The 25,958-nt window shown below is 44.5% G+C and overlaps 1 protein-coding gene across 4 annotated transcripts in view; it reads left to right on the forward strand.

Moving 5' to 3' along the window:
* The first annotated feature begins 6,325 nt into the window (after window positions 1–6,325).
* Window positions 6,326–25,958, forward strand: part of prox1a (prospero homeobox 1a) — a 38,971-nt gene continuing 19,338 nt past the window's right edge. For 2 of the 4 annotated variants that reach the window (XM_042073475.1, XM_042073478.1), the window contains exons 1-4: window positions 6,326–6,606; window positions 9,039–10,999; window positions 15,745–15,858; window positions 22,303–22,497. In XM_042073475.1, the coding sequence (XP_041929409.1) occupies window positions 9,107–10,999; window positions 15,745–15,858; window positions 22,303–22,497 (2,202 nt within the window). In that variant the 5' untranslated portion in view covers window positions 6,326–6,606; window positions 9,039–9,106. Of the gene's footprint in view, window positions 6,607–6,684; window positions 6,841–9,038; window positions 11,000–15,744; window positions 15,859–22,302; window positions 22,498–25,958 lie in introns of those variants that run through there. The other 2 variants (XM_042073477.1, XM_042073476.1) reach the window with 2 other exon arrangements.

The raw sequence follows: 25,958 nt of genomic DNA on the forward strand, positions 1-25,958 counted from the left end.
GAACAAACACACACGTGCATACACACACACACACACATACACACCAATTGCCCAGGCTCCATGGAAGACCAGTTTGGAGGTAAACGAGAAGAAAGCTGATAGGATTGTTTGCTCCAAAAAAAAAAAACTCATGAAAAGGAAAAAAAGAAAGAAAAAGGGAGAAAAAAACGACAAACAGCTACAACAGCAACGCATGGCTTCAGTTCAGTGCACCGGCGTCTGAAGACCCCTATTCATGCATGGGGCCAGAGGGGGCCCGCTAAGACCAGCAGGCTGGAAGGCAGCAGGCCAGGCTCTAGTCCACTCCCCACTGCCAACTCGCCTCCAACCCTGACCTGCGGGGCAGACTTGACAGGGGGGTAGAGAGCAATTTAGTCTCGGTGGTTATTCAGTCATTCAAAGGCTTATCACGAGGAAAGGCTGACAATTGTGTCTAATTATGTGTTAAGATTAAGACCTCTGCTCTGAATTAAAAACACACAGAGAGAGCGAGAGAGACTCACAAGCACACACACACGCACACACACACACATATCAATAAACATAGACACAATACAGAATAAATTAATCAACACACATATACACTATGGACTATGAACTGACAGGAAGTTTTAATAGTTTCTGAAAAGGACAATTTGGCAAATGGTCTGCTTTATTATGATTCATTAATGCCCTTGTGTCTCTGAAAAATTTAAATAACAGAGCAAAAAAAATAATTATTCATAAACTACTCATATTCATGGTGTATGACTTAGTAAGAAGTAAAGTGGAGTTTTAAAAGTCCAGTTCTTTGATGGTGAACAGTTCAAATCAGTCAATGTTGGAGGCCTCAGTGAATTACTACGACGAAGTCAAAAGGGTCACATCTTAACAGCATGTGGTCAAATTTGATTTCAAACGCATGTAAGATCAATAGAGCTTTTGATACACAGCACAGCGTGTTGTAGTAAGTCATGTTCAAGGCGGCAGCTCAGGACAGTTAGCTAGAAAAAGAGAGTTAGCGAGATTTGTCACTATATCACAGGATGTATTATTTCTCTAAACCTTGTGTCACCATTTTTAAAACCGGGTGTATTTCTTACACTAATACAACACGTCACTTCCTCAGAATTCCATCTCTTGGGTGGCATCAATTTTGTAGTCTTAGGCCATTTGAGGCCTATTTGTGGCTGCTACATTAATTTCAACAACTGCCAAAACTGCAAATGAATACAAAAGTGTGAATGTAGCTTTGAACATCATTCAAATCCAAAAATCAACATAAAGGATGAGACAGTGTTTGAAAATCATACACATACTGTATGACACCAGTGACTGGTATTATCACTATCACAATTACGACATATCAGTGGTTTGATGCACATACATTTTATGGCTCTGAGTATGTGTCTCATTTCTAGTCCTCTTATTTGCTAAATGAGTTCCCCTACGTCACCTTGTCACACTGAAAGGCTCACATTTTCCTGAGTACCAAGGGTCCCTCAAATATTGTCTCCTCTTAGTGGCACATCCTTTTCCCCAAAGACCTTCAAGACCTTGTTCAAGCATAAGAGCTTTTAGCTAGCTTTTGCTAATGTGTCGAATAATGGTGCCTGGCTGAGTCTTGATGGGCCCCCGCGCGAAAGCCCGCCTGCGTTTTCGCCGTGCCGCAGCACACCGGTGATAGAGTAGTCCCTGGCCCTCTCCTTTGTGCTCATGTTCTCTCCTCCTTCTCTCTCACATAGTCTCTGTCATTTCTCCCATTTTACTTGTGTCAGTGGCTCAACATTTTAATGACAAAATAGCAAAATGCGAGAGTAAATTTGATGGTGATATTATAAGCTAAATGTGCGTGCCTCTGATAGGCAAGGCACAATCCATTTCATTTGGTTCAGTGAAATCCCTGTTGATTTTGGTCGCTGTTGTTTTAATTTGCGTTCCACTTCATTTGCGATGAAGGACACCTCTGCTCAACACGGGGAACGGTAACAGTTGCCGTATGGCTAAAAGTACAGGAAGTCAATTGAAATGCTGGAGAGCCAACGAGCCGTGATTAAAAAGACCAGCTTTAAAGATGTCCACTCTCAGTAATGTGTGTGTGTGTGTGTGTGTGTGTGTGTGTGTGTGTGTGTGTGTGTGTGTGTTAATCTTTTGGCTGCACAAAACTGCACTGCAGTGATCTCTCTTCATGTTGACCCACTGGACCATTCTAATACACACGAGAGTTGTTTATTGCCCAGTGGATTCCTTCCTGTTGGTCTCATTGTTTGTTGATTATACATCTGAATTGCTAATGTCTTAGGCCACCAACTTTAGCCCTATGAATAAATACATGCTTTAAACTGCAAGGTGAGCTACAGCTGAATAATCCAACAAGGTAAAACAAAGTGACCTTCTATAAGTAAGCTTCTGTCAAATCACATGTTGAGGGACAAAGTATAGTCACATAGTATAACTAACTTGTTATGGAATACAGTTTTGGATCCTGGGGATATAGCCCACCACATAAAATCACCCATAGAGGTTCTCTTGTATTTGACACTGGTGGAGTTTTTAAGGTCTACAGTGCTTTGCACTACTGACACAGATATCACAATGATGTATTGTTGTAATATATTGTGATGACATTATGCCAGCACTATGCCTGTGGACACTATGCTATTGTCCGAATGAGATCATTGCCTGAACTCAATACATATTTTGTCACTGCATAATAAAACCGTGGATGCTCTCTGTGCATTATTGAAGCCTGTGACAGCAATATGTTAATACCTAGAGTAAGCATCCACACACACAGCATATTTAACACAAAGAAAATGACAAAAAGAAAATACACCATAATATTTCAATTATCAACTGTGGAATTAAACCAACAGAGGCACAAGACAAATGATTCCACAAGAGTCTGACCTGATTAAAAAAGCACAAAGTGGCTGAACACACCAATTTAAAGATGGGCATGGGAGAGGAGTGTCCTGTGGTGTGTGGAACTCTCTCTCTCTTGACACATTCACTAAACACTTCCTACTTTGTACATCACTATAGTGCATTTTAAAGGCAGGACTGCACTGCATCCAGCAGTGCTCAGTGTACTGGGAGATTTACAGACTCCAAAGGAATGTGTTTGAAAGTGTAGGGGCCGCAAAACACTGATGGACATTCCAACTTATTTCATTCCAATATCTTTCATATACACATATAAAATATTTATTCTAAATGCTTACAAAAGTGGTGTACTATTAGGCATAAGAATGGCATTCCAAAGGGGCTTTTTTACATTATGTGAGTGTGCCACGGTCCAACTGTCCTATTTTGCTCACTAAGATCATTTACAAGTGCAAATTCTTCAGATCTCGTAATCGCAGGAAAATATTACACTATGGGACTTGCATTTTGTTTTGTATGACTAAAAAACAGCCTACCTCCGAGAATGTTCAGCTTCCTGTTAAGACGACATTGTCTGAAATTAAATTAAATGCGGGAAAATGCGCATCGATTGTTGTCTTTTCTTAGTTTTCTTTATTGACATCACAGGCGAAGAAGATGTTGATATAGAGCTACATCTCAGTCAATTTCGAACATCGGATATGTAAAAAAAAAAAAGAAACGCACACACGTAGGTAAAATACTTGTTGCGCAAATAGATGGTGTCCTTTCTGTATTGGCACGAGCGCGCAGACCCTCGTTCAGCTCAAAGGATTAATGCAGGACAGCGACTGTTAAAGAATGTTGGGAAAGAGATGAAAAAGTAAGTGACTGTCCATCTCGGGTCGTCTGTTATAAGAGGTGGCGGTGTTAATAAACAGGTTTCCTCTACACCTCAGATTCGTCTTCCCTTTCTAAACAAATTTCCTTTAATGTTGTAATGCATTTTCCAGAGTCTGTCCACCGAGCGCGCCAGGGGAACCAACGCCGTGCGCACTGCTCACTTTACAGAATAGGTCGGAACACCTGTTTTGGAAAAGAAATCCATGACACCAAAGTTCTGACTTCCTAGTCATTTACTCATCTACAACAACATTCGCTTACGACATGGAAAGTGAGTCGCTTTTCCTTTTGGGCACTATTCAAAGTAGGGAGATGGCGAAAGCCAGCCGCCTCAGCCCATCACGCCTAAAGGAAAACAAAGTGGTCTTTACCTTTTATTAAAGTTCACCACATAAAGAGATTATTTCTCTATGTATATACAATTTCTGAAATAGATACTGGTGTTATTAACCGATGAAAAGCTACAAAATGAAGTAATTGCAGAAAATTACAAAATAATAATAATTATAATTATAATATTTATAACATGAATGATAATAATAATGATTGATTGTAATAGTGATACATAGTAAAAAATAGTATTTAAGTAGGCCTAAAATGTCTTTAAGTCACAGGGTGACCTTTAGAAACCTAAGTTTTGCTGTTTATCAAAGATTCAATTGATAGCTCAAATAGTGAAGACATTTGGAGACAGAAGAAAGAAGGGAGGCTAAATTGTATTACCAACAAAGATTACCGACTATATCTCCACTTGTTACAAAACTTGGGTGTCACAGAAGATTTACAATAAAAGCCAGGAGGTTATCATCACAATCCAGTCCAACAGTGAGATTTCACATGCTGCGGATGATGCTGAATTGACACAAATTCAAACGCCCAAGAAACAACCCATTTTGAATACTTCTGCGATGGCAAATACTTATACTGAATGTTTCAAGTATACGTACTTTCGTGCTTTTCCTGACACAATTCACAAGCCACTTAATCCACACAGCAAGGCGTCAGTGCCAAGTTTTTAATGATGTTCCCACATAGCCAACAACCATATAAAGGATTCATATTAGAATCCCTGGGATAAACAATAATAGAAGCGCGTCACGATGTCTTGTATTTTGATGGGATTAGAAAATTAGGTCAAAGACACAAAGTTGATTTGTTTAACCAAGGAGATGCTAAAGCACACGTGAAAGGCAAATTTGGTAAAAATTAGGTTAGAGGTTTAGAATGCATTCCTATAATGCGCCCTGATAGGATGCTCACCATACTGTAGACAACTAATAAAGCGCCTGATTGGATGATGGATGGGGGAGGGGAGAAGTATTAGGCTGCATGCCCTCTGAGTTCAGAACTTGTAGTTCATCACACTCAGGTGTCACAATTTTCGCCAATAGGCCTCATTAAATTAAGGATGCATGCATGCAGGAAGAGGCACAACATTACCATATTTCTTTTGGGATGTTGTTCCTTCGACCTCAAAGCACATTTGTTCTTTATAAAATCGTGTATTTGAACAAAGTGCATAACTGAAGAGGATTGCGGTGTTTGTCCTTTTTTGCTATTTATCAGTCCTTGGCCTGCAATACACAACATAAATTAAAAACGCATGTGAACATATTTCTGCTGTTGGGTCGTTGTACTTCCATCGGAATGACTCCTAACAATATGCAGTTATCAACTATTTTGCTTGCTCGCAATAGCATCATCTGATCATTGCCCTTATCGGCTTGTATATCTAGAGGTATGATATGTTAATCCATAGTCTATAATTAATTGGGAATAATTGCCGGTGACATTTCTGATGTGTGTTGACGTTCGCTGGCAACCATAAGCACAGTAGCTTTGGTTCACAGTGCAGAATTTGGTACAATTATCATGGGGATCTTCCGAGTTGCGGCTGTGGTTGCAGGCGAAATCGGCGTTTTGATAGAGCAAATAAGATACAGCCTCTGCACTGTTTAATAGAATAATTTACCTCTATATTGATTGGACTATGCAAAATAGTCTAATTTATCAAAATAATAATAAATATTTAGCCGATGCCTCTCTATCATGTTTGGCCATTCGTTATAATAAATCTGACAGACGGTAAGCAAGATATGGCCTGTTCGGTGCAGACGATTAAAACAGGCTATAATTGGATGATTGTCTAACTTTCAGAATTGAAATAGGCTATCATAGCTCTATGTTTTATGCAGCCTGTTATCATTTTCCAAATAAGGGTTTGATTTGAAAAACAATAACGGCAAAGAATGCAATCGCCAAAACAGTTTATAGCCTATATTATATCAAAGAGGATAAAATACAATTGTTCAATTATTAAAATGTCATGAAACTTAAATGTATTCTACTCAGTAAGTATGATAAACAAGATGTAACAAGGCAAAACACAGAATTGTTCTCTCTTATTTCAGGAGACAATGCATCCTTACAGGTTCCGCAAAATCATTTGTTGTATAAAGTGGATGGCGAAAGCAGTCTTTTTTTGACCGGCGAGTCTTTCTCCGCGTAGGTGAAGTTCGGCGTTTTGTATTCCTCTAAATCCAGCGGACTGTTCTTATTGGTAGGTGGAAATGTTACATCACAATGGTTATGACGCGCCGTCTTCCTGCTTCCTTCAGCTGCGTCTTAAAGTGAATCTTGTTAGTGCGAGAGCGCTCTAGCCCCGTCCTGTACGCATCGCAGAGAAACACAGTTTCCATCTGGAAAGGAGAGCGGCGCAAAAGAGCTCTCTCGCTCACTCACTCACTCTCGTCGCTCGTGCTTGTCCTGAGAAATTACAATATTCATCACCAGGCGAACAACCCTCCGTATTCTCTCTTTCACTATTGCAAAGAAGCTCAATTTCCTCTCGTCTGCAGAGTAAGTAACCTTGTCCTCGTATCGCTCCCGTTCATTCTCTTTGCCTTCAAATGGTTACGTCTTTGCTGGTAGATGCGTTTGAAGATTTTAATAATTTTATTTCATAAACACGTAGCATCAGTGACGGAAAGTGCATTTTAGATCATTGTGAGCAGGATTTTCAATGGCACTCTTAGGACATTTTTACAAGGTTTGATAAATGGAATGGTATACTTTTAAAAGAGACTTTGTGAAGTAAGTCGGCTGCTGTTTCTTTGATTCTGGTGCGCATTAGGAGATGTTAAGTGAATAATCATTTGTTCCGGATTGTCATGACTATATTTGATCTTTATTAAATTAATGTATCACTTAAATCACTTTTCTGTTAGTTTCACACTTTATCTTATTTCATATGACTCTTTAAGTATAGCCCATAAGGTGATTTATTTTATAGGCCTGATACAGAGGAAACATTTGTTAGACGTTTGAATGGTGGTTCTGTTGTTCAGCCTTTTCTTTGGTATCGTGTAGCTATATGTTTAACAGTTATAATGTTTCACTGACTGTCAGTTATCTGCGGCGCAACGCTTCCTAATGGTCTTGCCAATTGTCAACACGCAGCTTTTTGCTGTGGTCTTTGTGTCATTCATAGTTTAAGTTTTTTGTATAATTCTGAAATTCGCCCACTTTGATAGGCTATATAACATGATTTCTTTTCCTTTACCCGAAATGAGAAGTTGAACCCATCCAAACTTCTGCGATGGTTGTCATTCAGAGATATCAATAGAGCATGACAAAGCCCGTCTTCCCCTTTGTTAAGATATGCATTCTCCCTCATTGCCATCTCACAATGAAAGTACTTCAATTTAGAAATACACAGGTGATGAGGGTTTTGTGGGTGAATAATGTCCGGTTTGCTCCTTTCTTTTATCTGCTCAGTGCGTTCTTGTGTAGCCTACTCTGTTGACCACGACACTGCCATGCGAATATGCTGGGCCTCCTGGATTACGTATAAAAATCCATTTTACTCTGGAAAGCCTGAATATGAACACGCAATATTTAATATATGTTGGCGACAGTTGTATGAGCAGTCACGTTAAATTAGTAGCTTGTAGCTTTTTTTCCTATTGAACTACCAAGAGACATTATGATGTGGACTAAGCGCGTCAAGAATGTCAGTTTAGAAACACTATTCGTTGTTGTTGTTTGTCATAGTTCTTGATATGTGGTAACATGACTGAAAACTGAGTTTGAAATTAAACTAGCCCTGATTTACTTTTATGGAGTGAGGAAAGCATTTTATCCAGTTTTCGTGAAGTGGTTCAAGAGTGCCATATGGAAGGTGTGTAGTTCATGGAAGCATTTCTTCATAATCTGTGTGATTTTGTGGTCACTTTGCATGTGGCAGAATATTCTGTACTGATGGAAATACTGTATATATAGTTTTTTTCTACTAGAGCAGTGGCATTTGTTGATGGTGGTATGAAGCCTTAGAATCTCAACCATAAGTGACTTCCATATGCTTGTGAAATGTTAAACTTGTTAAATATATGAGCATATAAATATTCTTATTGTACATTCTAATTGAAGTATTTAGAGGAAGAATATGGTTACAGAATCTTTAGGTCAGAGTTAGGTCGCCGAATGCTTTGAATGTATGCATTTGACCACTGTGTATAGGGACTTGCATATTTTGTTCAGTTGTCAGTTTAGTGAAGCTGATATGCAAGGTATGTGACCACTGACACACACACACACACACACACACACACACACACATACTTGGAAATGAAATATATATTGGTAATGTGTGAGGAACAGATTTGTCTTCACCTGTTTGATGAGTTTGGCTACAAGGTGTTTTTTTTGTTTGTTTTTTTTTACTAAATTAAGAGAACAGTTATAGGTAATGCTCATATGAGTGCTCAGATACAACCAAAGCACTGCAGTCCTTAAAGTAGGTAAAAAGTCTTGCATTAAATTCACCTTCGATAATGTAAGACTAAAATGTATGTTGTGCTCTGGCTATGACCATTTAGAGGGAGGTAACTGATTAAGATACAAGTAGTATTGCCTCCTTATGGGCATTTATTTGCTATCTTTGAGTTTGTCTGACATTTTTAATGAAAATAGATGTGTTTGGAGGAGTCTGGATTTCTATGGACATTATGTTTACAACTTCTGTAGTTTTTGCCATCACTTTTCAGAAATAGTAATGGTACAACATTCATTTTATTTTATAAATTATCTGCCACGTCATATATATATATATATATATATATATATATATATTATTTTTCACAAAAATGTGCTACATGCTACAGAATATTTTCAGAAAATCTGTATTCCAAGTTTTACATGGGATTAAGATAAAGAAACTTAAAACTAAAAAAAATGTTTGATGTGTTTGTTTCCTTTTTTTGTATTTTTGTTTGTGTGTTTTGTTTGGGCAGGCTCCCAGGATTCTCGAGCCTTGCCCAGCTGACAGGCTTTTGAAGATGGCACAATAACAGTTCCAGTGATGCCTGACCATGACAACACAGCCCTTCTAAACAGACAAACCAAGAGACGAAGAGTTGACATCGGGGTGAAAAGGACTGTAGGCACAGCATCTGCGGTATTCGCCCGGGCAAAAGCAACCATACTCAGTGCCATGAATCCCCACGGTTCGGACCAGGACGTCGAGTGCTCCGTGGTGCCACACGGCGACGGCGAGAAGTCCAACGTGCTACGCAAGCTCCTGAAGAGAGCAAACTCGTACGAGGACGCCATGATGCCCTTCCCGGGAGCCACCATTATCTCCCAGCTGCTGAAGAACAACATAGGCAAAAACGGTGGCAGTGAGAACGGCAACTTCCAGGGCAGCGGTGGCCTGTCCAGCACAGGCTCTGAGGCCCACCAAGAGGACGCGTGCAGCAACTCGTCGCGCGAGAGCCCCCAGGAGTGCCTGTCGCCCTTCGGCCGGCCCACCATGACGCAGTTCGACATCGAGCGGCTGACGGACGAACACCTGCGCGCCAAGCGCGCCCGCGTGGAGAACATCATTCGCGGCATGAGCCACTCGCCCAGCGTGACGCTGCGCGGGGCCGGCGAGAGCGAGCGCGGGGACCGGGAGCGCGATCGCGACCGAGAGCGCGAGCGTGACCGAGAGCGCGATCGCGACCGGGAGCGTGATCGGGAGCGAGAACGCGAGGGGCCCCAGCACCACCCACAGCAGCAGCACCACCAGCAGCAGCAGCAGCAGCAGCAGCAGCAGCAGCCTCCCAGCCCACGCGAGAGCTACCGGGAGAACAAGCGCAAGCAGAAGCTACCCCAGCAGCAGCAGCAGAGCTTCCAGCAGCTGGTGTCGGCCCGCAAGGAGCAGAAGCACGAGGAGCGCCGGCAGCTCAAGCTGCAGCTGGAGGACATGCAGAAGCAGCTGCGGCAGCTGCAGGAGAAGTTCTACCAGATCTACGACAGCACCGACTCGGAGAACGACGACAACGACGGCAACCTGTCGGAGGACAGCATGCGATCCGACGGCGGCTTGGAGAACCGCGCGCGGCTCGACGACTCCATGCCGGACCGCTCCGACAATGAGATGTCCGACCTGGACCCCGGGCACTTCCTGGACCGGGCCCGGGCGCTGATCCGTGAGCAGACCATGATCGCTGAAGGGGGCGACAAGCCCAAAGGAGACGGCTCCCGGGGGAAGGCCCAGGGGCCACAGTCCATGCACGCCGAGGGCAAGCACCTGGCCGAGACACTGAAGCAGGAGCTGAACACGGCCATGTCGCAGGTGGTGGACACGGTGGTAAAGGTGTTCGCCAAGCCACCCCGCCCGGCCCTGCCTCAGGTGTTCCCGCCCCTGCAGATGCCCCAGGACCGCTTCACCATGAATGGCGACAACCCCAACTTCCACACGGCCAACCAGCGCCTGCAGTGCTTCGGCGACGTCATCATTCCCAACCCGCTCGACTTCACCGGGATGCCCATGCCTGGCGCCAATGACCAGACAGAGGCACTGCCACTTGTGGTGCGCAAGAACTCCTCTGACCAGTCGTCCGGCCTGCCCACCCCTGGGGCTCACCACCACCCCTCGCTGCACCCATCTCCGCTCACGGCCACCATGGGTTTCAGCCCACCCTCATTCCGCCACCCATTCCCCCTGCCCCTCATGGGCTACCCCTTCCAGAGTCCTCTGGGGCCACCCTCGGCCTACCCGGGCAAGGACCGGTCTTCCCCAGAGTCACTCGACCTCTCCCGGGAGACCACGAGCCTACGGACCAAGATGTCGAACCACATGAACCACCACCGCTCCATGTCCCCCACGCACCCGGGAAGCACCACCGAGGGCCTGTCCCTCTCGCTCATCAAGTCTGAGTGCGGAGACCTCCAAGACATGGCTGACATCTCACCGTACTCAGGGAGTGCAATATCCTTTCTCAAAACTTCTATAAACCATCTTTGTTTGTGTGTGTGTGTGTGTGTGTGTGTGTGTGTGTGTGTGTGTGTGTGTGTGTGTGTGTGTGCTTGTTTATTTGTTTAAGTGTTGCCTTTTGTTGTTAGACAACTGGTGTGAAACACAAAATAGTGTTTTTATTTCAAAACCAAAAAAAAAACAGCAACAAGAGGTGATGAAACATCCTTTTCAATTACAAAATGTGTTCCACACACAAGACTGCTACAGTAGCCATCTTTCCCATGAATACACCCCCCCCCCCAAAAAAAAAAATATATATATATAAAATTAAAAGAAGTACTTAATTTCAATTAATCTCCATTAATTGGCTCATGTTGTAAGCCCCTGTGTTCTCCCAGTAGTCTGAAGATTAAACAGAACTCAGTGGTTTGAGGCTGTTAAGTGGCAGCTATAGGGAGAGGCCCTGAAAGGCTCCGCCGTGGTGGGAGCAGATACCTTCCCATCTCTTGTCTGTTCCCTCAATCACAGGGAACCTCACAATGGAGCCCCTTTCATCACTCCGCGTGTAAGACTTTGTACATAAACGCTCAAAGCAAATCATATTTCAAAGCTGGGAAATCAAAAAAAGGGAAAAAAAGGAAAAAAAAGATGGAGAAAGGGGGAAAAAAGAAAAAGGCAAGTGGGGTCTGCTAAGAGGGGTCTGAGAAACTCACAGTGGAAAAAGAAGAGAAGACAGACTGAGTGGCATAGATGTTTTAGTTGAATTGAGAACCCTCCACCACCCCACCTATAGCATTTCAGTAGGAGCCCTGTGCGATGACAGAGTGCTGTGCTTTGAGCCTTATAAAACTGCCACAGCACTAGAAGATGACAGACAGTCCAGGTTTGTCTACATACAAGAGTGGTGTACCTTGAAATGTAACGTCCTAAGGCAAGTAACAGTTGCTGATCGGAAGACAGAGTCTTATTTGTTTTAACAGCGTTGTGATCTTACTCCTGCAGGAGGCCCTTCTAGGACTGTCGTTGTTGCTTGGCAGCAGTCCCCCTCCCCACCCCCCCACCCCTCTCCCTCTTTCATCCAGAGCTGGTGTGAACAGGTGTTTGCAGGTAGCTGTTTATCTTTTATTCCGTTCTCTTTTTTTTCCAAACCTTTTACGGAGCCTCTGGCTCACCTGTCCTCCCTCCCTGCAGGTCCTTTGTAAAGTACAAAGAGCTTTACACACAAGCAAAACAGAGAGAGACAGAGAGAGAAAGAGAGAGAGAGGGAGAGAGAAAAAATAGTGAGACATGAATGTATAATATAGGATGTTTACATGCCTGACAGCCATGATTCATCAGTATTAGTATTATTAAAGCAATGAATTTACATGGAGTCGTGTAACTCCTTCTAAACTCTTCAGCATTTCTTTAATTTCCTAATCTTTTTAAAGTAGTGGATCATACAGATTATATCTTCTTGAACACACTGCCTCTTACAATTTAAATTCTTATAGACAGTTTTTCTGAGTTTTTTGAGTGTCCTTCAAGTAATTTACGCATCAAGTAGGCAAGGAAAGAAAGGATTCTTTGTTTCCTTAAATCCTGAACGAGTTAAACTTCCTTAGTGCTGCGTGTACGAGACAAGCACTAACACCTGCGCAATTGGCCCCTTCGACAAGCCCCATGTTTTGATATTTGCAAGACGAGGCTGTTTAATCAAATATTAAATTTTATTCAAATCAGGAAAGAAACAGACGGCCGATTGTCTCCCCCGCTCCCGTGCAGAGTGATCTTCCTTGTCACGCGTCCCTTTTTGCATCTCAAGAAAAATAGCCTTGTTCAGTTGCCTTCCTGCATTTGCATATAGAAAGTCTACTGTTGTGCTGTACTAAGACATCGAGAGGGAGGGAGGGGGGGGGGGGGATTAGGGTGTGGCAGAGGTGGTGGATGGGTGCAGGTGAAGGTGCTTTGCATTTTCAGTCTATCAGACTGAAGGCCCAGCCCCAGTGGCACACAAGCACTCTGTGGAGCTCTCCTTATCTCACTCTATCATCAGGAAGATGCTGTTAAAAATGTGTTGACGCTATCTTTCACCAACTGTTAACATTTCGTATCGCTTCTTCTCACACTCTTTATATTAGCATTTTTGAAACATTAAAAATAACAAAAGGACATTGGAATACATGGACATTTCCTAGTTTTGAAAGGCTGATTTCAACACATCACACATGTCCTGTTTATTTGAGCGATAGCTAAGGTTCAGCAGTCCTGTAGCTGTTCCTCTAATCTTTCATGTTGCTGAACAGATGTCTAGCATTAATTTATGGATTCATCATCCTTCTGTTTTTTTCACCCCTCCCCACCTCACCCCCCTCCACCCTCTTTTCTCCTTACACCTGGCAATTGGATCAAGTTTCAGCAGTTATTGTCTCCCTTACATGACACACACACACACACACACACACACACACACACACACACACACACACACACACACACACACACACACACAGGCCAAGTCTCGCTCTCGCCCAGCAGGGATGGGAGAGGCTTGAGCCGTGTGTGTGTGTGTCAGTTGTATTTGTTTATGCACGCAGACGGTGTTTGGAATCGCTGTGTTTCAGTCTGCTCCTTCTCTTGTCGCTGTGTCCAGTCTTTATATTTATGGGGGGCCACAATGTTTCCTCTCCTGACCTTGGGCCTGTTGGCTAGGCTCGCTCTCGCGCTGCTTTTTACACAATCTAGATGACTGTTTACTCTGACCATTTTGCCACCATGAATATTTATGTCTCCTGGAGACAGCCAGTTTTTTTGTTTTTCTTGGAAGAGAGGCTTAAAGGGTAAAATGGGAGTGATGACTCAAGTCATGAGCATATATTGTTTCCGTGTGTTAAAGTCGTGTTTTTTGGCTGAAATAAGTGGCTTAATGTAAAAGCAGGCGGCATTTCCGCTATTTTTTTCTCTCTCGCTTTAAGCATCTGCCTCTATTGTGAACTGATGTAATAGTAGATGCTAGATGATGATAGATAGATAGATGACAGTAGATATCTGGATATTCTGCTCTGTTACAACATACAGATACATTTAGTAATGCTTTATTTTGTATTGAAAGCATCTTTGGAAGTAAAACTCAGTTTTAAAGGCGGAAAGTAATGCAGTAACAGAGTAGACAAGACTAGAAAGAATGTCCCCACACATGGATAATTTAATTGAAGCACAATGAATCCAGGAGAGAATAATAAAAATAAATAAATAATAATAAAAAAAAAACGATGACACAGGCAGCAGCTAAGCTTCTAAAGAGATTTGGCCCTTAATTGAGATCACAAATATGAAATGTTTTTAGATGTGCTCTGTAATTTGAAAAGAGCATCTCAATATAATTAATCTTATCAAGAAGCTCACAGGGATGTTAACCACTCCCACCCCTCTGTCCTGTGTCCTTGCTAGTCTGGTGAAATTGTGTCTTACTCTGCATGTCACTAAAAGGAGGCCTCTCTCTCACTCTTGTGCTCTCCCTCCTCTTCCTCTCTCTCACCCAAAGAACACTCGAGTCCCCTTTTTTCCATCAAGTCTTTTCTCTCCCCATTCAGGCGCTTTTCAATGTGCTATCTGGTCCTTCAAAAGCCCGGTTTGTTTGGTAAAAGGACAGCTTGTCTTCATCCCTCCCCATTCACTGCAGCTATTTCATGTATGCGTTATGACAGATGGCGGCGGGGACAGTAATGCTCTTTTAGTCTCTCCCTATCATTGTAATGGAGGTCACCTAGGGTTCGCCCCCGCCCCCCCCCCCTCCCCTCCATCCATGCTTGGCACAAGGAACACGTCAATCAGCAGCCATCATCACTGCCACATCACAGAAAGCTTAAAAGACGCATACATGCTCAACGGGTCGATGTGCAAGTGTGTTATTCACCAAAAAAAAAAAAAAAAAAGATCTATATCTGTAAATTTCTGTTGAGTCAATAGTGTTCTCTAATTGTTCTTTATTGTAAATAATTTACTTTATCGTTGTCTGAGAGAAATGCACAGATTTTTTATGTAGTTGCTTGCTGGCTTAAAATCCCCTTGCATTTTTTATTTACTGTGTGTGTGTGTGTGTGTGCTAAACGAGATTGGTGGCTTCTGCGGAGGGCCTCGTAATTGACCTTGTGGGGGCCCATTGACTCTCCTCTCGCATGCATCTTCATTTTTGATAAATTATAAAGCCGTTAATTTGCCACAGAAATGGCGTGGCCAGTCTGCGGCACAGATGTGGCCGAAGCTGCCCTAGCTGGCAGCCGATCCGCACCGTGCCAGGCGGCCGAGGGCGGGGGTGGGGGGTTATCACAGGAGGGTTTGAAGGGGGGCTAATTGTAATGGTGAGATCGCTCTGGTTAGCTCCTCTCCTGTCTCCTGGGACATTCCGCCGCGGCCTCTGTTTACCAGCCTAGAGGGCAATGCCACCTCTAGATAAATAGGGATTTTTATAGGGGGGGGGGGGGTCGGTTATTGATTGGTGGCGTTTGCATACGTTGACTGGCATTTGAGAGAATGATTAAGAAGAAGGTGGAAAGTGGTCAACTGAACTTGTCATTGCGGCCCCAATGCCTTTGCTTATTAGTGTAGCACGTAGGTTGAGAAATGTTTCAAGCATTTGTAAACACTTTATATGACAAAAAAAAATCTGTCCCAACCCTTTGAATATTTTCTCAAAGGGGTTCAATTGCCTCTCTGGTTTATTCTCAACGCATTGTGTATTTGTCTCACCATTCTGTGCTATTCCTTGACCTGAACAATTCCAAATTCAGGAAGGCTTGTCCCCGAACCACTTGAAAAAGGCCAAGCTGATGTTCTTCTACACACGCTACCCCAGCTCCAACATGCTCAAAATGTTCTTCTCAGATGTGAAGGTGAGTTTGGTATGTTTGTTGTTTTTTTGTTGTTGTTTATGTTGTTATCTCTCTCTCTCTCTCTCTCCCTCTCTCCTTCTATGCCGTGCGAGGAGAGTCTGTGACACTCCGGACCAGATGGGTCCGAGGCAGTCCTGCCAGCTCCTCTCTCCCAATTAAAATAACTGTCCTTAATCTCCGCCGAGGACGCATGCATGGCCACGGAGCGGAGGGGCCGACTTTCCCTTTTGCTAGCATTTTCACACAGGCACTATCCATATGATGAGAGAGAAATAATAATAACGATAACAATTAAAGAGAGAGAGACAGAGACAGAGAGAGAGAGAGAGAGAGAGAGAAAGAGAGAGCGAGGGTGGGATGGATTTCCACCATTGTTTTGCTGTGGGGCAAGGCTCTTATGATATTAGACGTGTAACTGGCGTCTTTGTGATTCAAGTGTTGGGAGAAAGAGAGTTAGAGAGAGTGACTGAGAGAGTGAACAAATCCCAGTAGACAGATTCCCCCCCCCCCCCCTCCATCTTTAACTGTTGCTTTTGGGAAGGAAAAAAGGGGGGTGGGGGAGGGAGTATGTGAGTGGAGGAAAACTATAGGACAGAGAGATGGGGGGGGGGGGGGCAACAAACAAACCCGCAGCACAACACCACAAACAAAACAATGGTGGCGATTGTCTTTTTATTTACAACTTAATTTGTTGTTGATGCAGTGTACAGTGTGCATACGGCGAATAAATAATGTGACAGATTCAGGGCACAGTATTTAAATGAGCAGACGTGCAGTAGAGTGCCCAGCTGCCCTTCACCCTGTCCCTAGTGAGAACCACACACACACACACACACACACACACACACACACACACACACACACACACACACACACACACACAGCCACTCCATGTCTCTCCCTTCTCCTGGCGGGACACATACCCACGACAGGCCAGGCGGACACACACACTCACGGTCTTACACACACCACTACAGAAAAACAGTTAAATCACGTTCATGATTCATACACATTCATATGATTCATGATTTTTTTTTTTTACATTTTTTTAATAGTCACTAAACCACAAGTCTTAAATATTTTGAAATACACGGAATTCTACAAATCACTGACTTCTGAGGTGATTTTTTCTTTTTTTTATGAAATAGATGCATATCAATGAGGACGGCACAAATGTGGTCCACAGTCAGCTTTACTGTTGCTTATCTTGTTACGCACAGCCATCCCAGGGTTTTTAATGTATTACATTACCATATCTCAAAACAAGGTCAGGAGCCTGAGACTGTTTTTTTCTCACTGGCCCTACTTGCGCAGATTGACAATGGGTGGCATGTGTTTGTTGGATCAACTAGTATGTACGGGAGAGAATTAAGCATAAATGACTAACTAATTACTCTGGGAATGGCGATGGGAACCAATGCTTTAAGGCCTGTGAGACTAGACCCACAATGAGTGGATCTTACTGGGGGAAGGATGAGTGTGGGAAGTGGGTTGATTTGACAACTGTTCCAAGACAAAAAAGATGCCCCTAATTGGATGTTAGAAATCCCTGCCTTTTGACTAGACTAGTCTAATACCGTGCACAGCGTAAGGAAATAAACAACATGCTGTTGGGGTTTGTACCTCGAGAATCCGGGTGTGAGGGAAAGAAAAACTGGAATTAATTTTTCAGTGGATTTTTAAAAAATTAAGATTTCACATTAAAAATTATTATCTTTCACTTCTACTCTATTTTAGGTCAAAGATTATTTATTATTAAAATATAATGTTGTGAAACAACATGTTAAAATTCACAAAGATACATTTTTTTTTTTATTGTAACCTATTTGTATATAGAGAAAAAATGTCATCTTTGCAGTGGTGCAAAATTCTTTCACAAATCCTTGCATTTCACCTTGTTTTTTCTTTTTTCTGCTGATGGCAGGGAATGGCCTGCAGGGCTTTTTTTTGTTTTGTTTTGTTTTCCCCCTCAGCTCCAATGGCAAAGGGATGTTTTCAAGTGGCGATTGTGTGGAGTCAGTCAGTAGTCAGACGGAGATTACCACTCAGTTCCCCTTAGTATTGCAACAGGAAGCCGGAGCAGTCCATTGATTTGAGTGGTTATATAATGGATAATGCCTTTCCTCCCTCTCTCTGTCTCTTTCTCTCTCTCACTCACCCCGTGTTGTCAGTTGAATTGCCGCAAGGTGTGAAGTAATCTCTATCTATCCTCATATTTGTCAAAGTGTAGGTCAGAGCGATGCTGCCCGTGGGATGATAGGTCATTTCCATCATGCACCATCTACCCACCCACTAGCACCACCGCCCGAAACACCCAGCCATCTATCCCCACCAAGCTGCAGCTCATAGTTTAAGTACATTAACTTCCCATTGAGGCCCTCAGGCAGTTTTACCCCCCACTCCCCCAATATAAAAGAGTTTTGTCAAAAAAAGAGAGAGAGAGGGAAAAAATTAAGACTCCGTTTGTGGCAGTGAAGTGCCTGATCCATCAGCTCGCCACTCTGGCCCCTGGGTGCAGTCTTATTCATAACCACGAAGGCGTTTAGTGGAACACTAAGACCAGCACCTGTGACGGACTGGCAAGCAGACACAGCGGGAGACCAGGGAGGGTCAACAGCCATACTTAGGCAAGGTCGCAGCTGGGTTTGAAAGGGGGCTAAGCCACAGTGATGGGGTCAAGGTATCTAATTCACCTCCAAGAAACTCTTTACAGTTGCCTGAGGGGTCACTGGCGGGACGCACCAAGAATACCCCCCTCCAGACACAAGGGCTCTGGAATAGGATCGTTTGTCTCGCCTTCTGTGAGCTCACAAGTATTGCATTCAAAAGATCTTATTGTGTCAACAAGACATGACAAATATCTAAAAGAACCGGTCGTTTAGTTTCTCTTTCAAAAGGCTGGCAAACGTCTAAAGTCTAAACCATTCTTTAGATGTCACTTTTCTCTTTTGACTCATAAGTGAAGAGTAGGTGAGGTGTTCTGTAGACATTTGCTGAGAGGGCAACTCAATGAAGAATTGCAGTGCTGGTGGTTTGGTCGGAGCGAGCGTGCGTGCGCATGTGCGCGGGGAGGGGGGGGGGGGGGGGGGGGGGGTGCTAGCTTAAAGATGTGTGGGCGTAGGCCCCGAAACAGCCGTGTGAAAGGTGTGTGAAAGGCATCATTGTCCGCGGCTAACGGAGGGAACGTGCAGAGTGATAGGTCAAGTCTCCCCTGGTGACTGGGGCGGGGGGTGAGGGTTATTGGGGGAGATAGGGGGTGGTGGTGGATGGGGGGTGTTGCGGAACCTCTGCAGGCCGGCCCCCTCCTCCGCCGCCGGGAATAATCTTTCACAGGCCCCTGAGCATGAGTGTGTGAACCTGGCCTCTTCCGCCGCCTCGCCGGACCTCTGAGTAAACCGCTGCCCGGCCCGATTAAAGGCGTCGCGTTGATTTGTTTTAGGAGCCTTTTCAGCGTGCTCATCGGCCAGCCGAGCAGGTTTTTCCCCCCATGGCTCTTAGCTCCGTAAACCAGCCGCACCACGGCCGTGTCCCGTGGGAAGAACTTCACTTCGACCCCCCGAAAAAAGATCTTGTAAGCGCAGGAGAGGGAGGGATCACACGGCCCAGCTGAAGCTCTTCAGCTCTTTAAACATTTCTTTTGTTTGAATTAACTGTTTGCACAGAACACAGTCCAAAATTTGGCTAAAAAAGCTAAATTATTCAATTCAATATAATATTTATACAGACAGACAGAAACCGCAATTATAAGCAGAAATTTTCATATACGTAATAAATAAAATATGATTAACGTGTTTGTGTAGGACGTCTATCTATGGCCTGGTTTAAGTCTTGGCCTGTCACGAGTTGTAGATATACATTTTTGGGTGTCATTGCGCTTGAGGTTATTTTGCTTTTGGCCCTCGTTCCCTGTACTGGGGCTATGCTGTGCGGCGAGCTGAGGGGTTGGAGGGGACGTGTTTGTTTGACAAGCAGATGACATGATTCTTAATTGCTGAGTTGTCACGTTCCAGCAACGCTGCTCTTTTTGTCCGCTGCATCTCTGGCATTTCTATTCCGCAACAATGCCGCTTTAAATCTCCCCCTCTTTTTACCACCCCTGACAAACAATGTCATGCGGACTTACTTTTTTGTAGTCTCCATTATGTCATCCGCTGGCCGTTCTAGAAAAAAAAAATCCCCCCATCCAGCTTTTATCCTTCTCCTCCCCGAGCCTTGTTCATATGAGACAATGTCTTGTAACAATGCCGCAGCCTAATCTCCATGTCAAAGCAATTTTCATTCCCCAGTGAACAGGCTCCTATCATTTTGTAATGTTTTGTTTCTTATTCTAAGAGAATTAAAGGGGGGAGAAAAATAAGTCGTCACACTGGGGCCCCCCGAGGTCCTTATCTCAGAGTCTGGAAATTTGGACAGTGTATTTTGCCTCCGAGATAAAATGTGGGGGGTGGGGGGGAGTGGGTGGGTTTGGAGTTCAACAGATCCTAATAGGTTTAAGTCCTATTGAAATCCCAAACTCAGCAGATCAGATAGCCTGCACTGCCTCCCTTCCTCTCACTCTCTTTCTTGTCTTTTTTCCCATCCATCCATTTTCTTTCTGATTTTTTTCCTTAAGTAAATCAGGCACCCCACAAGCAGCACAGCAGACACACGGTATGAATGCATAATGCCAGCATAGGTTAAGTACATGTTTGAACTTTTCCAGACTAGGGCATTTTGATGATGACTCAATCATTTTTTCTGGTCAATTATCCGCAAGAACCCTGGTGGTGCCTCTGTAATTATGCTCCTGGCTTGGCCTTCTGGGGGTGGTGGTGTGTGTGTGTGTGTGTGTGTGTTGAGGGGGGGAGTTACAGGCAGACCCTTCGGCCCCCTCTTCTCTGTGACTTAGCTTCCCCCAACGCCATGAATGCCCATTCACTTCATTATCTTAAATTTGCTCGCACGCAGACAACTTTCTACATGGTAATTACATCTAGACACACATGCATGCACACACACACACACACACACACACACACACACACACACGCTCCCTCACTTATTCAGTCTCACAAACACACATACCCACACACACACACAGAGAAAGTGAGAGACAGTCACATAGACGCTGGCTCCTCCTACAGCCTTGATCCTACCACCCTTCTATCATTCTCTCTCTCTCTCTCTCTCCCTCTGCTCTCTTCTCTCTCTCCCTCTGCTCTCTCTCTCCCTCCCTCTGCTCTCTCTCTCCCTCTGCTCTCTCTCTCCCTCCCTCTGCTCTCTCTCTCTCTCCCTCTGCTCTCTCTCAGTTATCATGCTGGCTGTGGCCTGCATGTTCTCATGAGCACAGACAGATAAGTGCTGCTCTCCGCTGAGTTTTGGGTGAATGCGCAGCCCTCTTGCTGTCCAGCACACAGTGCAGCTGAGTGGCCGGGCCAGCAGGATGCGGGGCCGTTGATGAATACTTGTAATGACAAAAGACAGAAGGCCGGGTGTCAGGGGCGAACAGAAAGCCCCGTGGATTTATTGGTTTTAACTTGGCTACATGCAACTCAGCTGTTCTGTGAATTCACACTTGGCACTTGGTGGGTTCATACAGATACACACACACACACACACACACACACGCACACACACACACGCACACACACACACGCACACACACACACACACACACACACACACACAGAGGGAGGGAGACACACACATCCAGATTCACTCAAGCGAGTAGACACACCCATACACACACACACATCCAGACTCAGTCAAGCATGTAAGTACACACACACAAACATGTAGAACCTCCTCCCGATACACACCACTCATACACATAACAGTCCCATCCTTTCTTACTGACACACACACACACACACGTTCACGCCACATCCCCCCCCCCCCCCCCCCCCCCCCACACACACACACACACACACACAGTCAGGACTAAAGAGCACATGCTGTTGTGACATGGGTCATTTGTGAGGTTACAGGGCACTGACACTGCCTGCACGCGTCTGTTCCTGGATCAGTCACTCTGAATATGGCCTGTCACTCACAGTAATGCAAATGACAACCTGTGTGTGTGTGTATGTGTGTGGTGTGCTTTAAGCTTTACTCACAATAGCCCCACCCAACCCCAATCAACTCTAGCTTACTTTTGAGCATTTTTTATTTTATGTTTAAATTTACACATACACACACAAATAGAGTAACCCACTAAATTAGTTAAATATTTTTTTAATGTGAGGCTTTTTTTATTATTTCCCTCAGTTATTCAGTACATTCCATTCAACATTAAATATTGTATTCATCATATGTTTATGATTAGGATTACTTTTTATGCATTTAACACCTAAATGAAACCTCTTTAAAATTCTTGTCAACATCTATTCTCTTTTCAGTGATAAAACAAATCAATTAAACTCCCTCCTCCTCAACCCTTTCCCTCTCTTTTCCAAAACCCCACAGTTTAACAGGTGCATCACCTCCCAGCTGATCAAATGGTTCAGTAACTTCCGCGAGTTCTACTACATCCAGATGGAGAAGTTCGCTCGGCAGTCCATCAACGACGGCGTGACCGGGGTCGAGGAGCTCAGCGTCAGCCGCGACTGCGAGCTCTTCCGTGCCCTCAACATGCACTACAACAAGGCCAACGACTTTGAGGTGAGCCTTCGTCCGGTGCCCACGCACACACACACACACTGGCCTGTGGGTCAGCCTATGGAGCGTTTGCTTAGAATACTTAATTAGTCCAGCTGATCAGAGAGTCAATCCTACAGTAAATCCTAAACTAAAAGTATCACTTACAATTGTGTTGCCTGCATACGTATTTGATCAAGACAATAACAATTTTAAAGATTGATCAAGTAAATATTTTGAAAATGGTGCCTTGGAGGGAAAAGAGATTTAAGGTCAAGAGGGATTTAGCTGGTTTACATTAGCATGTTCTTGTAAGCACATTGTGTTTGTGTTTGTGTGTACTTGTCCTCTCTGAGTGTACCTTCCCTTCTCATCCGTGCTTGTCTTCACCTGTCTCTCTATTTATGCTGAGAAAACGGTGCCTTTGTAAAGTGGCTAGCCAGCACCTCCTCTGCTTGGTGCACCGCAGGGCGTCTGAACCAGTCAGTTTCCGCTGAGAAGCGCCTCTGCGTCCGTCTGCCTGTCTGCTTGATGAGGCAAAAGAGGGCGATGCTTCAGGCCCAAGTGTCCTTGTCAAACACAATTTGCTGCGTTCACATTTAAAGCCTTCGCTCTCCATCGATATCTGTCCACTGGGACCTTTGTCATTTAAGCGCTGTCTGTACAGCAACATCATCATTTATCCCACTATTAGCCCAAACAGTTTTATTTTTAATTAATTATTTACAATTATCATTACTTGTATTATGGCTATGAGGGTGCCAGTGTAAGAAGTGCACCTGCCACACCTTTTTATCTTTTCTGGCTTTACCAGGAACTTATTTAGGGCACACTGCTATTTCCATACATCAATGCAAGATTTGCATGGGCACCCGAAGGAAAAAGGTGAAGTGAATAAGACTTTTGTTGGCTGAGGAGTTGTGACGGGGGGGTAGGGTGTTTGGGTTTTGCATATCAAGAGCAGCGCAAGTCACACAGGTGTGCATGCAGGTAGATAGGAAGGACTAGGACGTTTTTCTTTTTGTTTTTTTTTCTTTGGCTCGGCCATAATGGAAAACCAAAAAATTTGGTCGCAGATGCAAATGCTTGTTAGGTGGCGAAGCAGTCTCATGCTCTCCCCCTCAGGCTTCCTCCTTGTTTGTATATAAGTGTGTGTGTGTGTGTGTGTGTGTATGTGTGTCCATGCGTGTGTGTGCCTGTGTTTTTTTTTTTGCTTGTCTTGTGTCCGCTGTCTGTTCGCGTCTCAGCCCCTGCTCTGTCTTAGCACAGCAGAGGAGTCACATATCTTATTTCCTCTCTCGCTCTCGTTTTTTTTTTTTCACCTCCACGCCCCGGAGGGACACTTCACGCTGGGATTTTTCACTGAATTTTCTCTTTTCCACCTGTCAAACTCTGAGGCATGAAACCGGAACCACCGCCGATTCAGCAAGTTGCTCTTTTGCCAAATTTAGCATCATCAAAGTTCCACCTTGGTCCCTCCTCTTGAATGAATATGCCCTCTGTTTTGCTGATCGTTTGATGGTAATCTACTCTGTCAATGTGCACCAGTAATGTGCCTCCTTCTCCTTTGAGATTTCTTTGTTGTTGTTGGGCCCTCTTTCTCTCCCTCGCTCGCTCCCTCTCTTTCTCTGTCTTTCTTTCTCTCCCTTTTTGTTTAATTTCCTTCAGCTTCTTTCATCCTCTTCAAATTTGTTTCTGCCCTCCCCTTCACATCTCCTCCCCCGGCCGCCCTTTCCCATTACAAACTTTTTAATGACATAATTGTCACATTCCTCATGGTGGAATGAGCACAAGCAGCAATTAAAGGAGCTTCATTAATTGCCCTTCGACGTGTTCGCCTTTCTCCCCCTGCTTAGCGTTTTCTTTCAAGTTCCGTTGTTTACCCCCCCCCCTCCCTTTTTTGCTTTCCTCAGTACAGCAAAGTGTCTGGTAATTATCAGTCTACAGTAGCGCTCCCGATTGGAAACTCATGCTCATAAGCACGCAACAGGGAAGGAGGTGTGTAAACAGACAAGATAGAATTCCGGCCCTGGTGGCTGAAGTACATTAAAATTACTTCAGCTCCTGGACTAACCAAATCGAGACAAAATACTATGCAGCGCCCATATTTGCATCTGAGGGGAAAGAGGTGGGTGAATTCCCTCCCCTCTCTCTCTCTGGGCACAGCGGCCAACTATCTGTCAGGGCTCTTATCTGTCTCCGGGAGGTGTTGGTGTGTGTGCAAGACAGACATGCACTCACGCAGCCAGCAGCGGCCATAGCCCACAGCAGCCTCCTTCCACTGCCACAGAGCAGGGCAGAGGAAGGCAGTGGTGCTGCCTAACTGACACATGCAAAACAAACTCCTACTCCTGTGTGGTTTGCGCCGTCATAGAGAGTAGATGTTTATAATAAGTGCCCACCTCCCATGCTCACCCTGAGCCTTCCCTCTGGCTAACAATGTCAAATCATTGTGAACTTTAAAAGTACAAAGTAGCTGTGGAGCTGTGGAGTTGAACGTTGGGTATGGAAATGATTCAGGAGTTTTTAATGCGGACTGCTTAGCCTCTAGTAGGGTGAGGGTGAGAGCCCAGGCCTGGACTGGTCAGGCATACTCTGACCTGTGGGCCTGGGCTTCCGTCTATGCTTGGCACTCTGAGAAAAGCCTTTTGCACTTCCAGTATCAGTTCACACGAGACACTGGAGGGCTAGTGGGGGGGATAAGGAGGCATTTTTTATGACAGGCCGGGGAGGGTCTCATCTTTCGACCCCCCCACCCCCACCCCAGCCTCCAGAAAATAGTTCAAGGCTCTTCTGTCAAGATTCTTTACCCTCGAGCAGACGAATCCCTGGTCCCCCCCCCCCCCCGACCCGAGGCCCTCTCGTCCCTGGCCACACCCCTGCGAAAGCGAGTTTAAAGGAGGATGAGGCCCTTCCCTGTGATCTCTGTCCCTTTTGAAACAGGGGTGGGGTTGGGGTGCGTGCACAGCCTGCACAGAGAATGCCTTTGACTTCAAGGCTTTCTCATAGTCTTGCTGGGCTATCGGATGTCCGTCCTTGCTGGCTACCACGATTTTCATACAGGGGGACAAAAAAGAAGGAGATAAGAGTCTTTGTGTTGCTCTTCCTCTGTATGAGTCTGTGTGTGTGTGTGTGTGTGTGTGTGTGTGTGTGTGTGTGTGTGTGTGTGTGTTTCTTCATTGTGCACATTAATTTCCTATTTTTCTCAGCCTACATCTCTCTGTGGCGTGTCGAAAAAAAATTCCCACTAACACGTTTCTTGGGCTTTGGTGTGCAATCTGACAGATGGGCAAGCATCTCTTTTTTCTCATTCAGACTCTTTCATTGCTGAATACCATTCTTCAGTGCATGGTACACAAACATAGGAGCCTCAAATCAATAACACCCCACCTGAAGGACATAATCAATTAGCTAGACAGTGTAGTGTCAAGGGTTGTTAAAGACTCATTTCCACTTTTACTTTTTCCCCCCACTCTCTTTCTCTC

The sequence above is a fragment of the Alosa sapidissima genome, chromosome 19 (genome assembly GCF_018492685.1).
Source record: "Alosa sapidissima isolate fAloSap1 chromosome 19, fAloSap1.pri, whole genome shotgun sequence".
In the NCBI taxonomy this organism is placed as follows: domain Eukaryota; kingdom Metazoa; phylum Chordata; class Actinopteri; order Clupeiformes; family Clupeidae; genus Alosa; species Alosa sapidissima.